General features: G+C 39.7%; 1 protein-coding gene across 15 annotated transcripts in view; it reads right to left on the reverse strand.

The window, feature by feature from the left end:
* The window catches only part of LOC113049164 (nuclear receptor corepressor 1-like), a 98,779-nt gene that overhangs the window by 6,978 nt on the left and 75,430 nt on the right, over positions 1 to 16,371 (reverse strand). For 7 of the 15 annotated variants that reach the window (XM_026211259.1, XM_026211260.1, XM_026211257.1 and 4 more), the window contains 18 exons: positions 15,871 to 16,330; positions 15,563 to 15,761; positions 15,001 to 15,184; positions 13,574 to 13,738; positions 9,943 to 10,103; positions 9,706 to 9,826; positions 9,430 to 9,525; positions 9,237 to 9,319; positions 8,978 to 9,161; positions 8,524 to 8,628; positions 8,334 to 8,414; positions 7,426 to 7,652; positions 6,994 to 7,324; positions 6,610 to 6,852; positions 5,467 to 5,664; positions 4,671 to 4,820; positions 1,857 to 2,012; positions 1,607 to 1,766 (listed from right to left, as the gene is read on the reverse strand). In XM_026211259.1, coding sequence (XP_026067044.1) covers positions 1,607 to 1,766; positions 1,857 to 2,012; positions 4,671 to 4,820; positions 5,467 to 5,664; positions 6,610 to 6,852; positions 6,994 to 7,324; positions 7,426 to 7,652; positions 8,334 to 8,414; positions 8,524 to 8,628; positions 8,978 to 9,161; positions 9,237 to 9,319; positions 9,430 to 9,525; positions 9,706 to 9,826; positions 9,943 to 10,103; positions 13,574 to 13,738; positions 15,001 to 15,184; positions 15,563 to 15,761; positions 15,871 to 16,330 — 3,304 coding nt within the window. The remainder of the gene's footprint in view (positions 1 to 1,606; positions 1,767 to 1,856; positions 2,013 to 4,670; positions 4,821 to 5,466; positions 5,665 to 6,609; positions 6,853 to 6,993; positions 7,325 to 7,425; positions 7,653 to 8,333; positions 8,415 to 8,523; positions 8,629 to 8,977; positions 9,162 to 9,236; positions 9,320 to 9,429; positions 9,526 to 9,705; positions 9,827 to 9,942; positions 10,104 to 13,573; positions 13,739 to 15,000; positions 15,185 to 15,562; positions 15,762 to 15,870; positions 16,331 to 16,371) is intronic. The other 8 variants (XM_026211272.1, XM_026211267.1, XM_026211266.1 and 5 more) reach the window with 7 other exon arrangements.

Consider the following 16,371-nt stretch of genomic DNA (forward strand, 5'->3'; position numbering starts at 1 on the left):
TGGTAAGTGATTAAAATTCTTTAATTACGATGTGGTGATTAATTAATCGAATAAAATCACAAATTTGGAAAATCACAAAATTACTCTGAAAAGATAATTTAAAGTCATTGTTGTGCAAAGCATCAAACAGAGATTACAAAAAGTAGGGTTCAGCAAAGAAATATTTTGTTTGATAAAATTTATTACATATATTCTTTTAGATCATATGAGTAAATTATGACAGAATTGTTTTTTTTGTTATGTGAACTATAACTTTAATAATTTTCTTAATTTTATTATTATTACTGTGAAAATATGAAATTATTTCTTTTATGAAATGTTACTCTAAATGATAAACGAAAACTGCCAGTAGGTGGTGGTAAATGTCTAAATGATTAAGTCATCGAGTCATTTATTCATTCGTTTGATTCGTTCAAATGGCTGATTCATTCAGGAGTGAAGTAAATGGTTCTTTATGAATGGTTCATTGAATCATTAGGCTTGTTCGACTTGAAGCAGGTCATCAGCATCAGACCGATCTGTGTGTGACATCAAAGAACCGCAAGAGCTTTGATTGCAGACGAGTCCTTGTGCTTTTGGATCGCTCTCGCAGTACTTTAATGTCATACACCGATCGGTCTGTGCAGCACCACTTCAAATCCAACGCGACTATGGCCAATGGTTCAACCCACCAAATGGTTCACCCAATTCGTTCAAAACATGGATTAAGAAATTAAATGCGGCTGTGTGTTGCTCAGAAATGAACAATTCTGATTCGTCTTTATCTTCTGGTTGGAAAAATTGAGAAAACGGATAACATTTTGTCTAAAATAACACAATATTTACTTATTAATAAACTGTTGTATGAGTATCACATTTGCACTCATGTGATATTTTATTGTGTGATTTTTCTTAACAATGTGGTCTAAATATGAGAATTTCAAATGGGAATTTTGCTCCATATCTTGAACATTTTCTAGGCTCCATCACGCAGTAAGTTGTTGCTCTGCCTCATATTAGTCATCAGTTGACTGTATGAAATGGCAGATGATCCACATAGGTCTGGGGCGGGGACAATTGCGTTAAATGCGTTCATTTTAACGCATTATTTTTCTTCATAATCTAATTAACGCACTAAATTACCAGCCCTAATATATATAAATATATATATATATATATATAAAATGTTCATTAAAGTGACTGCATAAGAATTGAATGGTTTAACTTAAGTGTTCTGAATAGGTATGATCACTGATGACCAGATATTTAGGCTTTTATTAACATGCACACATTAATCAACAAACATGGAAAGCAGAAGGCCAACTGTACTTCCTTGATGTTTGAGAACCAGTGAGGTTTTATGCTTCGAGCAAGTTAAAAATATGCTCATTAGTTCATTTTCACACTTTTTTTTTGGTTTGGGTGAACTATCCCTTTAAAGCCAAAAAAAGTAAATAGATAAATAAAAACAAATTAGATAAAATATAAAATGGTTTATAAGTTTATAATACAGTAAGTTAATATAAAGTATATATAATATAAATAAAGTTAATATGAGCATGTAATTATTCATAATAAAACTAGTAAATGATTATTAGATTGCGGTCATAAATAGTGCATTGCTCACATGAGTGGTGTAATGACGCTCTTGGAGTTGGTGCCCTGGAAGATGCTCGGCCGCTGTTGGACGACGCCTTCCTGTGATCTCACAGAAGGTGAAGTGGAACGCAGAAAACTACGGCTACCTGGTCGGCCAGGTTGCTCAGAACCTGCAAAATAAACAAGTCCTGAAAATTTTGTCAGAACACATCAGTTTGTTACATATCAAGATGAAAGAACATTTATTGGTGATATAATTTCCTTCAGAGTAGTCTTACCTCCACGCATATATTCCACCGCTGCGCGTTCCCGTTCTCTCTGATCCATTTCTCGCACCCGGTCTCTTTCCCTTTCCCTCTCGCGTTCCTTCTCTCTCTGACTCTCTCTCTCCCTCTCCACAATAGCTGCAGTGGCACTGTGATGGGCAGGATGTCCTGTGAAGTGAAGAACAGGAAACACACAAAAAGTGGGGTTACAACCAAAAAGGCCCTTTACACTTGCTGCACTTTGAGAGGGCCAGCTGTGCTGCTGTTAGGATTACCAGAATGATATCAGTGATGTAAAATTGCACAGATATACAAACGTATATGAATAAACAAGGCACTAATCCATCAACCAAGGCATTCTCTTTAGTACATGTTTGCATGTATTATTACCCCTTTTTGACTGAAATGGCTAGTTCCCATGGGTGGGGGGAAATGCAAAGCTCTCCAAGACAATGACATTAATATATAAGTACAAAAGCTGCCCACAAACAAACATGCCTCACCTTTGTCTTTGTTTAGAAGTATTACAAAAACACCAGAGTATTCACAAGTTATTTTCAGTGTTTTATGCAATCACAATCTACTTTTGTTACAACAGTCAAGAGGTTACAACAAATACAATTCTAACCAATCGATGGACACACAATATTTGTAAATAAAATCAATGTGTTACATGCAACACGACATATAATGGGATGTCTGTGAACTGTGCATCACTGCACCAGGTTTTTCATTGGTTAGAATCAAGCCAGCTAGTTTCCTTGTAAGCCAGCCTTGCCAGATGGAGAAACCTGAATTGAAAAACTAAGGTGCCTTCCATTCAGAAGTTTGGTGTCACTTTAAAACCTTTTATACATTATGAAACAAATTGTGTTTTTGTGAAGAGTCATTTAAATGGTGAATACTCAGAAGAGATTAGGACTACACCGAGTACTATATTTCAATCACACGTAAAAAAGTTTGCGCCTCTATGTACTTAACCATGTTAAAATATGTTTTATTGAACGTTAAAAGAATCCTCGTGCTTATTGGCTGCTTCCTCTATAGGAGCGTAACTTTGTGTGGTGGAGTAAAGAGCAAAAATAAACATGGACTATGCAGACGCTTATTACTATGCTTCACCAGCAGATACAATGGAAGAATCAGTACCTGCAGAGCCGAACAAAAAATGAGTGAAAATATGGGCAACACTACTCAGGATTGTCTTTAAATCTTAAACCTTAATCTGACATTAAGCTTGCTTGTTTAAGTTCAGCAAGAGAGCTGCCTTCTTCTGGAATCGCCAGCAAATGTGGTTTGCGCACCAGCACCTTGACGGTTTAAAACGAGTACAAAGCAAAATATTAAACTTGAACTATTCTTGTGTATATGTGTACTCGTGTACAAGATTCAAACCATATGCAAAGACAGCACATGGAATGATGCTAAAGATCAGCACAGGACTGGTGTTGTAGAATAACAGACACAGGAGCCATTAAACAGTTCGAAAAGCATACTCACACAGATAGCAAATATATCCAGCAATATCATTTTTTTTTAGATTCATTTGTCAAAATTCCCCTCAGCTCTACTTACCTTCAGATCACCTGCGCTCCCAAGACAATCTTTAAATATGACACTACTGAGCCAAGGCCAATGCTTGCCTTCAACTCAATATGATGTTTGAGAATAAGCGGGCAGTAAAGGCAGCTTCTCAGGGAAGAGCAACAGAGAGGGCTAGCACTTCAGTTGACTAATATCCTACGTGCACATACATCTTAAGATCAGCAGCTCTCTTCATTCTTTGTAACTGCTAATATGCTCAATCGAATCCCTTATGTGTCACCACACAGAAAACCCAGCAGGAAGCCAGCCAAGTCGATAAACTGATCTGAACAGATTGTGCATCTTCTTGATTGATTCATTAAAATAATTTTTTGTTTGTGAATTCAACTAAACTAGTGCTGCATGTTTGGTTTCGCTAGTAGCCAGTGAAAAAGAATATAAACTTGAGCCCTTCAGAGTCGCACTAGATGGGTGCCTTATGGGTCGTGTGTGATATTAGTAGCCTTTTGTTCCAGGTAATTTTAAATGACTGTCCTGGAGATTAATATCAACAAATTTCCTTGTCATTTGATGTGTGATTGACAAATTTGAAAGTTAACGAGTGGTTTATTTTTGTGGATTTGTGGAAAAACCCAAAATTATATCATAACTGTACATTTTTGTATTTTTTACTTACACAAAGTATTACAAAGGCTACATTATTTGCCAAAATGAGTTCAAATCTTAGAATTTCATCTACAAATAAAGGAAGATGATGGGACCACTTCTAAACCTACACATGCTGTGCGGTTTCTAATTTTGGTCTTGGGACATCGCTGATTTTTGCATTCAGCTCCAAGAAAATAAAATAAAAAGTCCGCCGGGTCAGTTGCACTCGGGTTTGTCTGTCACAAACCGGGTTTTTCTTTTTAAAATAATAAATGATGCACATCTGGTTCGGGTAGGAAGCGATTTTGGTCAGGTACTGGTTTTAGGACCAAAAAAGATTGTTGTTTTTTGTATTGTAACACAATAAATCGCAGCAATCAATTCAGACAAGCTCATACATCAGATGACATGTAGTTCCTTTTGCCACAATGCTGTAGATTTAGTAGCAGAGCATTGCCACCATAGTGATGCAGAAAACAGCTGTAGTTAGTTTTAGGTGGAAGAAAGAGCCTCGATTAAAACAGCAAAACTGATCTCAGAGCAGCAGCGAAGGGCGAGTTTCTAAAGCACCACCTCCAGGACTAGAAGGGGAAGTTCAGGTGTTGGATAGGAGAGGCGGGGTGGGATCCTCACCTGGAGATATGGAGGCAGGGTTGAATGCCCTAGGAGGGAAAGGGGTCTGAGGTCCAGGGATGTAGGTGATGCGGTCCAGGGAGGGGGAACCTGTCCCCCCAGGGTGAGGTAACAGGATGGTAGGTGGCATCTGGGCTAGATCAATTATTCCTTTTACAGACAGAAGCAAAGGGCCAGAGGGTGAGCATCCAAAACCAATCAGCCTTAACTTTAAAGAGCCAACACCCTCTACTGATCTTCTAATGACTAAGAGACTAGAAGAGGAATTGAAAAATTTGAAGTAACTCATTAATCATCTATATCTTATCAAGAGCTTAGTTACTAAATATAACAAGATACCAAGGCTGAAAGCTGGTTTCTACTAAGCAAAACAAAATCAAAACTAGAAAAATGGTGCAATGTGGATTGGAGATGTATGCAGCAGGACCTGCTAAAGGTCTGAGCTCAAACTCCTTCAGATTGAAACTGTACAGTTACTAGGATTTATTTTTTCAACTTTTAACAGGTAACCTTGTTCCTGTAGATGTTTTTGAACATGCATAACCAATAAAAAAAAAGTGAGCCTCTTTAACAGATGGGTTTAGTGGATGTTTAGGGAACAGCCCCAGTCCTGGATTTAAATATTGTTTTGAATTAAAAACAATTTTCACGTGCAATGAGAATTGGCTTGAGGGTCATTTGCTTCTGATGGTCTGGAAAAGGATGCCACTAGTTCACACAAACACAATATTTACAGACTACACTTTTAATCACTTTCACAAACAAACATACACATTCAGACAATCATGCCCCTTACCTCTAGCTGGTGGGTATGGGATGGCAATGGACTGTTCCCGTGGGGACAGTCCCCTCGTGACATCAGGGCGCGGTATGACCTGCATCTGCTGCGAGGTGATGTAATCGTTCAGAATGGTCTGCCGAGTGTTTTCCATGGTGTACAGCTGGTATGTGTTGGGGTAACCGGTCGGCGACTGTTGCCGTGGGAACATGTACGCTGTTGAAATGTACAGAGGACAACAAGGACGAGTGGTGAAAAGACAGCTGTTCTCGTCTTGACGTCAATGCTGCGGATTTGCCACAGTAGTGGAGAGTTGAGCAGGAAATGCTATTATCTAATGCATGAGAGCAGGTTGAAAAACCAAAACATAATGTTTACCAATGAGATAGGAATAGTGCTTTTAAGAGAGAACCATTACACGGAACATCAATCAATTTTGTGTGTGACGCATGAACTGTTTTTCCTGCGAGCCTGTTTGTACAAAGCATGGTTTCAGAACAGAACTAATTCATAATTCACAAATTCTCCATTCCTTGGCAAAGCGTAGCCCACTAGCCATGTGCTCTGAGCCCGATTAAGTCATGTATCAACGGGTCAGATTTAAAAAACAACTTTTTTTTTTTTTTTTTTTTAATATAGTAAAAAAGTTATAATAATAATAATAATAATACAATGTTCCTTACAGAGACTTTAAATGGAGACTGTTCTATAAGAGACATTTTTAAAATCAATAAGAATGGTCCTTATATTTGTTTTCTTTGTGCACAAAAAGTATTCTTCTAGACTCAAAAAATTAGGGTTGAACCACTGATGTCATATGGACTATTTTACCAATGTCCTTGCTATGTTTCTAGACCTGGGAACATAGCAGTTGTGTTGTGGTCTATGGAGGGTCTGAGAGCTCTCTGATTGAATAAAAAGTATCTTAATTTGTGTTCTACAGATGAAAAGGTCGTGCAGGGTTTGGAACGACATGAGGGTGAATAATTAATGACAGCATTTAACATTTTGGGTGAACTAACCCTTTAAAGCTTCTTCCAGGAAAAAAAAAAAAAAGAAAATAAAAAGTTTTTATAAAGTTTTAAAGATCAACATGAACTACATTATTAATCCAAATAACTTTATTTGTTCTGAAGGAGATTCCATAATGCCTTAAATTACCTGGGTCGAGGACTCGTGAAAAAGATGACTGGTGAAAAGCGAGGCTGGGGTCCAGGTGTGGTGGCAGGTGAGTCCTGTACACTTCTCCAGGTACCACAGGTCTATGGTGGGGGTCAAATGGGCTGTGAGAAGCACGAGGTTCACCCCCAGACACCGGTGACTTGGCGGGCACACTGTCCCTCTGGGTTGGAGTCAGTGTGTTCTTCCTCTCGTGAGAAGCTGGTTTACCTGTTGTTATACTTCCTGTTTGAGAAAAAAAAAAAAACAGTTCAATGAGCTGTACAATTGACTGCTAGGCATAAGCTAATGATCAGGGTTTAATTGTTATAAGAACAACTGTCTGGGGACAATTGAAAGGGTAAACGAGAGGTGCCGCATTCATACCGTCTTGCCCTCGCAGCAGAGGTGAACTTCTGGATATGGAGGTGCCGGTGTATGTAGGGGTTCTGCGTGCATTGCTGTCCTCATACATGATTGGACTGAGCTGAGATTTTCCCGCTTCTGTGTGTGTGGAGCGCAGGACAGATGTGGAGTTCACTACAGAGGTGTGCCGGACGCGTTCGGACGACTTCACATCATCGTACTTGGCCCTCTCACGCTCAGCTGCCTCCATGGCAGAGTGTGAGATCTTCATTGGGCTTGTGATCAGAGACTTAACATTGTGCTTGATGGCGGACGGGTTCACAGTACTGCCCTCGTACTTCAGAGGAATACCCTGGAGAGATGCACATTAAGAAAATTAGGAGAACGATAAACTGTTGTCTGAAGGCATCTTTCATTTTGTGTGGGAAACACTAACAGTCTCAAATCAAGTACCTGAGTAATGGATCCTTCCAGAACAGGAGTTTTACGACTATCTTGAGTCTCCTTACGGGGAATCTCGTGAATTGAGCGGCCCATCTCCTTTATGGTGTTCACCGCCTCATACGGTTTACCCTTTGTGATGCCTCCCTCAAAAGAGCGTATGGGTGGACTTTCCCTCTTGATCTGTTTACCGTACATGGACGCCTCATCATAGACTTCAGCAGAGGCTCTTGGTGTTCCTGAAGCATGGCAGAGAAGATTAAGCATGATGCAGAGATTTCCTTACATTTTCTGAAAAATGTGCAATTACCGTATTTTCCGGACTATAAGTCACACTTTTTTTTCATAGTTTGGATTGTCCTGCGACTTACAGTCAGGTGCAACTTATTTATCAAAATTAATTTAACATGAACCGAGAGAAATGAGCTAAGAGTAATGAACCAAGAGAAAACATTACCGTCTCCAGCTGCAAGAGGGCGCTCTATGCTCCTCATTGTCAGTGCTCCTGTTGTCTACATTGAGGACATAGAGCGCCTCTCGCGGCTGTAGACGGTAATGTTTTCTCTTGGTTCTTGGTTTTAAATAAATTAGACTTCTAGTCCAGTGCGACGTATATATGTTTTTTCCTCGTCATCACGTATTTTTGTACTGATGTGACTTATACTTAGGTGCGACTTATAGTCCGAAAAATACGGTACTAAAATTATAGTGGTTATAGTTTTCTCCTTATGTGGCTCTTTAAGCTGTCAGAAATATTTTGCATTGTATTATTATTTGAAATGATTCGCAATCATTTATGCTAATACATACTAATCAACTACAGTTGAAAACATCTAGTCTTTATATTTTTTATTAAATTAAAAAATAAATGACAATTTCAGAACGGAAGTAAGGAAGTGTGATGTCATCATCAGCATTACCTTGCATGATGGATCCTGTGAGTATGGCTCGATCCTTGGACTCGTGAGGACTTTCTCTTGGCAATGCTCTACTGATCAAACCTGACAGTAAAACAGGAAAAATGTCTTTAAAAGATTCTCTAGTGGCAAACACACTCTCCACTTGAAATCTTTTGTGCTTTACTATTCTCAGATAAACAACATGACTAACCTTCATAAGGTGCGGTATCACGTGTTGGGTGTCCACGGGACCCCTCCATGATGTCATATGGGCGCTTGAGTGGGCTTCTAGTGCCCTCTCTAGAGTTCTTAATGGCTGTTGGAACACAGAGCGAGATTTATTATGGTAATACAATGAACTAAGAACATCAATAGAGCATGTCAAAATAAACTCCTGGTAAGCTCTGGCACTCCATAAAAATAGAAACGGCTCTTGTTGTACTGCTAACAAACATGTTATTTAGCCCTTGAAAAGAAGCACTTCACCATCCCACTCCACTTGTGCCGGGAAATACAGCAGAAACTGATCAGTGATCACACTATAATTTTAGCCTTTTGACAAAATAAAATATATAAACCATAAAAAGCATATTAAAATAACTAATTGTCACAAAAACAACTTAAATATTCAATATCATTGGGGTATACTGTTCTCGCAAGCACACCAGAAAGGAAGCAGCTCTGGCTCTGACCATCAAAAGAGAGGATGTGTCCGCTTTTGCCTTCGTAGATAACGCGAGCTTCAGCTCGGCTCTTCTCTGGGCTGCTCAGGTCCTCTGTGGCCAGTTTAGCAATAGTGCCTTTCAACAGATCTGCTGCTACACTGGACTGAGTCAGGGCAGGAGTGCCCTACAAAGACAGAGTGAGAGTGAGAAACACTACAAAATGACTCAAATACTAGAGCAAGGCCTATAATGAAGATACCTGCGTAATGGAGCCTCCTCTGAAAGTCATGCCCTCGGAGCCTTTTCCAGGTGGCCCTCTCATGTCTGGAATCTGTATGGGTCCTAATGGGAGCAGAGGAGAGGAAGAAAAACATTGTTTGGTTTGTGTTTGAATGCTTAGACTGTTTACAATGAACCTTTAGAAGTTTATAGTATATTTTTAGTCATCTCACCTCTGACAACTCCATCATACTGAGCTCTGGATAAGAGTCCCTCCGCCTGAGCGCTCTGTCCACGTGGAGAACACTCCTCCTGCTTAATATATGACACTAAGCACACACACAAACACAATCAGGTGTTTAGATTACACATTTCATGCACCACATGATGTATTCATCTTCTAAACTTCATAACGAAACTCAGGCACAGAAGCTATGGCTGAGTCTAGTTAAGCTGAGTTTAATTGCGGGATTAAGATGTATTTATACTCTCAAATCTCTCTTGCTCACCAGGTTTGGCAGGGTCCTGCTGTCTTGGTAAACCGAGTGAGATTGACCCTCCAGTGGTCTTGACTACCTCCGGTACGTACACAGCGTGCGTTTGAGAAGGAAGGTACGTTCCTGGCGTTCCCTGCAGGGAACACACAAATCTTGATCCCCTGCCTTGATCCCATTACATGTAGGAAGTATTTAAACTTAGCAGAAGCACAGAGAGTCTTAAATAACACTCAAAAGCAATTCTCTTACCTGTGAAATGGAGCCTCCCTGAATGAAGGAGGGCTTGTCGGTGGGTTTGGAAGTGGGAATGAGGGGCGGAGGAGACGGAATGTTGGGCGGCCTGTGACGGGAAAACGTCATGCGGACATCTGAAAGATTCTGAACCGCCTGGTTTGGTGCCGGCTGGAGAACTGTGGGAATAAAAGGATAAGAGGCACAAGGGATGAAAAGAGGCGGGGAAATAGGATCACACTTTATCCTTGCACAGTTGACAAAAGTCTTTCTCTCTAAAGCCCAGAATATACTATGGTTTTTATGTGTATGCTAGGTAATGCTTATATTGCTAGTGTCATACATTTCTTGCATACTGCAACCACACTTTTTTTTTCTATCCTGGCCTGCATACATTGTGCGGTTAGCACATGTGCCTCGATTTTTTTGCACTAATTAGTTTGTGCACAAAGCAGAAACACTGCCCCATAGTTTCACAGTCCAAAAAACACAAACAAAACAAACAACAACAACTAACTACTGGGGCCTTAACGATGATAGATAGGCTAAATCAGTTTTATATTTTTGGGAACAGTTCATTTATAACAGTTCATTCAGGGGAACAGTATATTTATAACAGTTCTATTATGGGAACCTATTAAGAAAGACTTACATTTTTAATATGATATAGTGGTCACAAGCTGTCAAATGTGGCTTTTTCAAGTACTAGTGGAAACCGCAAACACAATATTGCTTTGTTTAAGGGCGCTTCAGTGGTACTTTAAGGTTTATTATACTAAGTAGTTCAGTTCCTGACTTCTGATTGGTCAGCACACTGTTAAAAAAAGCATGGAAAAATCCACAACACCGTACCAGCTCTGACATCAGACACTGTATCACTGCAGATCTCTTATATGGTATTGTTATGTTTGTTGCATAGCAAAAATCTGTTATGTCATTGGCTGGATCTGGAAGGACACCACTTGAGGAATTTTCTTAACAGAAAAAAAACAAAAACCCCTAATACAACTATATAAATCAACAAGTCACTCAAGGCTGTGCTTTCCTTTAAACTGCATTGAGCATCGTACTTAACAGTGACCTTCAGTCGTGACTATTCACACTACCGAATGGTGACTCTTCCCTTATTGCTTAAATGTAGACTCCAAGTCTCACAGGTCAGATTCACTGCTCTGTACTTCTGACCTTCTGCACACAACCTGCCAAACTTGTGTAGGACCTGCAAATGACCTTTCTCAAAACTGACTAGCTTACAAAAACTAGACCACAAAAGACAAAGAGCAAGTTAAAAGCTCACCAAAATGGAGAGTGCCTCAAACAAAAACCTGTGATTAAAGCCAGACAAAGAAACACAGACCTGAGTCTAACCTGAAGCTCTTAGCATGCGAGGAATGAAGTCTTCCTTCACTGCTGCTCACCCATGACTCAGCCCTACTAAAAGCACCTCTCCCCTTTTCAGACAGCCCAGCCTCTCACTTATCTCTTCTGAAATATTGAGTCGTGAACTCTCGTCTCCTCCAGTGTAAAAAGCCTAGAGTGTAGAGGTGAGATCGGGTGGTCTCTGCGGTTCTGTACTGCAGGGTGTGATGTTTTATTAATGTAATCGCTTAACTGTTGTTATCATGCGTTTCCTGACTATTCTTATGCACTCTTTCTATTAATTACTGTACAGGACAACATTATAATTTTTCATTATAATTTTGAAAAACGTCTCCATTTTGGCCTTCTGTCCACACTGTGATGCTGTTTTTGAATGTATACGGATTAATGTTGTAAAGTATAAAAACAATCGACAGGCCATTGGCGCCCTTCTACAGGCATTTGATATAATACATAATGTACCTAAGTTTTTATTATATTATTACATTATATTTTTTTAATGGCTTTGTTCAATAAAACTGTATTATTACTTTGTTTTGATTCTTTTTATCTGAACAGTTATTGCCTAATTGCTATTATATAACTATATTAAGTACTTTTAAAGTCTATTGTCTATTTTTAAAACCAAAAAATAAAAAATAAAAAATAAACCTTACCGACCCCTAAATGTTTGAACGGTAGTGTACATTTTGATTGCATGATAATGTTTACATATTTAATTTAGATTTAATTAGTTTAAAATAATAAAACAATGTTTATACAGACACAGTAATAATGATAATAGTAATAATAATAATAATAATATTTATTATTATTCCTAAGGTTGTTTCCTATTCTACAAAACCAAAGTGTGATATCCCTCGTTTTTCTGAACCTCCAAGTAAGGTAATTCCTTGTCAATTACAGCTGCCGCATCATCAGTAGCGGTCATGTTATTGATGTAGCATGCATGTAGGACACAGAGGTCAGTAACGCAAACAGCAGAGGTCACTGAAGACCAAAGTCTCAAGCCAAAAGTTAATTATGAAACCTGATCATCATAAAACAAATAAACCTGCCGGAGTGACACAGTCCTAACGGAACATTCCATTTACTAAATGGATGCTGTATTTGTATTCTCTCCCTAAGAGAAACATCTAGTGTCTCATATAAGTGCTTGTCTCCATGAGAACAGTTTCCAGGTTGTAAGGGTAGGGCTGATAAGGGAATCAGTCACATGTGCTGAGCCTCGTGAGAGCTTTAAGATTTCCTTCAGGGAGAAATTCACTGACCTGACTCGTAAAAGCCACGCAACTTACAAACAAATGAGAGCTCCTCTAAAAGACGAAGAAGCACAGGGTGGGTCTTAATCAGTTTTCTAGTGACACAAACACTGTCAGGTTATACCAGGTGTCAAACTCATTCCTGTAGAGTTTTGTTCCAACTCTGCTCCAACACCCATACCATGTAGTTTTCAAATAAGCCTGAAGGAGGACTTATTAGGTTTAATTAGCGTTAAATCTAAATTCTGCAAGGCAGTTTGACCGCCCTGGGTTACACGATCCAGACAAAGTTACTAATGACTGAAATAAAAAAAAACTTGTGTACTTAATTGTTTGCAGGTCTAAAACACGGAGGCAAAAACATTTCATATGGCTTGAAAATGTATGACAAAGTAAAACAGAAATGTATTCTTTTTATTATAACTATTACATATTTTTTTGTTTTTGTTTTTCAAAGTGACTTCCAGCAATGCATGCTTCAAATTTTCTTGTAAAAGCCAACAATCTTTTGAAGTGCAATGTAGATTAGTACACATTCCAGAGAAGATATAAAATCCAGAAAAGTAGACATACAGTTAACCTTTTAAATTTTATTTTAAATAAAAATCAACATATTTCTATTTTTATTATTTGTGTTTATTATTAATAGTTATGTTATAAATTATTTATTAAGATATTTTGAAATTTTTCTATCGTAAATATATCAAAACTTAATTTTTGATTAGTACTATACATTGCTAAGAATTAATTTGGATAATTTAAAGGCGATTTTCTCAGTATTTAGATTTTTTTGTATCTCAGCCAAATATTGTCTGATCATAATAAACCATATATCAACGGAAATGTTCAGCTTTCAGATTATGTATAAATCTCAATTTATTGGCACTCAAGACACATCTTACTCTCATTTGGTGAGTGTGGCTGAGAGTTTATATTGGAGCTCAAACCTTCTTGAAAAAAAGGTTTCTAACAATGTGGCCTGGATACAGGGTGTATAGAGTGCTTACCTGGAGGTACACTGTAGCGGTTGGCGTTACTGGCATCGGGCTGGGGTGAGGCTTTGTTAGGCTCACGAGGAGATAGTCTGTACGGAGAACCCGGTCTGCCCACTCCACCGTGAGATTCCTGCTCCATCAGCTTCAGGTCATATGGCATATAAGTGAATGGCTTACCTGGGGACAGAACAAAGAAAAAAGTCAGCTACTCAAAGACACCAAAGACGACAAGTGTCCTTTCTATTGGGGATCAAGAAAACATCTTATTCAAACTATACAGACTCATCATGCATTAATCACAGGAATAGAAGATATAGAAAGGTTAATGGAGTGCTATTCATTGCAAATGCACTGGTAAGAGAAATGTCAAGGCAGGTTTTTATAGCTACAGGCTGTAAAGGTCTGTAAAGACGAGGTCGACCAAAACTTGGTGTTTCTAATGGATATCACTACAAGAGAGTGACCTAATGTTCCTTTTGGTTGGCTGCGTCTGTCTGGCTCTATCAAAAACAGCACTGTGTTTCTTAGCTGTGAAGAGCAAAGTCCACCGTCTCTCTCTCCTGTGCGCTCGACACCCTTCAGAAATCTGTTTTGGAGACCCATTATAAAACAGAGAGGAGGAGGAGGAAAAACAGAAAAGCGTCTGTCTTTGCTCAAACTTCCTGGCATGTAAAAACTGAGCGAGAGTGCATGGGAGGATAGAACAGAGGCACTACAGGCACATCACAATCTATTTGTTTTGCAGCGGTCCATCTGCTTGTCTTTCAGTCTGTTTGTCTCAGGGGTGATTCTGTAACCTCAATTTTATATTGTTCACTGCTCTCTTCCCTTCAGAAACAGTTCCTTTGGCCAGGAGTTCTCCAAAACAAAAAGTGACAAATGCTCCATTCGGATGAGATTACTTTCATATTGAGGAGATTAGGTTGATGCCATTATTACCAAAGCTTCTCTGTAAACCCCTTATTAACTGCCCAAGATATTAAAATGTCTGGACATTATATGAACACACACGTAATGCATATATATGAAATGCATATGAAACGCATGCAATTGATAGATTAGGTTATCAATGATAGATAGATAGATACTCTTAAAAATGAAGAAATGCCCACAAATAAACAAATTCACATGTTGGTTCAATCCATTTCGTTATTGTGAACTATTCATCCATGAATGCATTTCATCTTTTAACAATTGCTTTGACCTCATAACTATTATCCAAACATTACTCAGCCTCCTGATGAAAACAACGTCTCTCTGGTGGCGAATGCTGGATTTCAACAATCATTTAAACAATCAACTGCAAGCTCACATTCAGATCTGCTCCATCTAATTAACCATTTGGTAGATCCAAAAGAAATTTACCAATTCCACTTCTTCATGACATTATAAGCTTGTGAATCTACTCGGTCGGAGTATTTTTGGGCGTTATTTCTCACCTTCTCTGTCCACTACAGTGGGGCTGTGGGTAGTGACCCGCGGTCTGCGGTCAGACTCGTTCTGATCCAGTCTCTGCTTGTCCTCCTGCACCGACTCATGTACAGCTTTGATTTGGTGCTGGAACATAGCAAAGCCGCTCAACGCTCCTCCGGGAACGTTGCTGTGACCGTATGGAGCTGAAACCTAAACAAACCATTCAGGAACAGAGAGGATTCAAATGGGGGCTACATGCTGGACTAATGTTCACTGCTCCATTAGAAAATGTTTAATGATTAAATATTTAAATGCATGACTATTGTTTGCTGTGCACCAATGCTACATTTTCATGAACCTTGTGAATGGCCAATCAGGGCCTCAGTTAGATTAAATCCATTTCACAGCCACACCAAATCGCCACAACATACACCAACAAAAAGCACAACTAATCAGCCCAACAGAGCAGCCAAACGTCATCATTTCAGTGTGGAAAATCAATTGGTATTTGCTGATTCGTTTGCTGATTGCCGCAGAAGCGAATCACAGCGCGGGATCTGCGGAGGTGTAGATGGAGGCAGGACTCACGTGGCGGGGTGGCTGGGCCCTGTCTCTGTCCAGAGGGGCATATCTGAATGCTAAGTGGGGGTAGAGGCTATGGGGACTGACCATAGGGGGGATGGTGGCGGCCCGATGCTGTAGCTGCTGCACGTTGAGGAATTTGGGTGAGGACACGACCACTGAGCCTGCAGGGCCAAGCAATGACGGCTTCTCCAGAGAGAAAAGTCTGCCACAGGAAGGAACAACATAATCAAATGTATTAGCTACTGAAACTCTACTGCTAGTCACATTTAAAGAGGTTTAACAGAACATAACATAAGCGTTGGCGTTTTCACCTTTGTCGGTCAGGTTCAGCCTCCACATCCTCATCCGCACTGCAGGTGGCGCTAGAGTCATTATCGGAGTGGTGTTGCTCCACCTGTTTTTCCTCCTTGTCCTTGACCTTCGGCTCGGTCTTCACCTGCACCTGTGCTCTTTCGCTGCTCGGAGTGGTCATCTCCACATCCTGTGTCTCACTTTTCGGATGGATCTGCATTTCGTATGCAGTGTGTGCACGCTCATCCTGAGGAAGCATGTCTTCAGCTCCTCCTTCTGGACTCTTCTCAACTTTCACCTGTAGCTCACCATACGGAGGCTCCTGGCCCTTGGCATCTGCCACTGGGCCTTTGTTTGCCGTGACGTCCTGGTCTGACACACCATCCAGAGCTGAATTGGGATGAGTTAGCCCGTCGGATTTGGTGGGATCCGTTTGAGTTGGAGAAGGCGCACTCTCTGTGTCAGAACTGTAATCGGGACCTGAGGAAAGGAGATGATAAAGCGTATGATTGAGCCATCAC

The sequence above is a fragment of the Carassius auratus genome, chromosome 30 (genome assembly GCF_003368295.1).
Source record: "Carassius auratus strain Wakin chromosome 30, ASM336829v1, whole genome shotgun sequence".
In the NCBI taxonomy this organism is placed as follows: domain Eukaryota; kingdom Metazoa; phylum Chordata; class Actinopteri; order Cypriniformes; family Cyprinidae; genus Carassius; species Carassius auratus.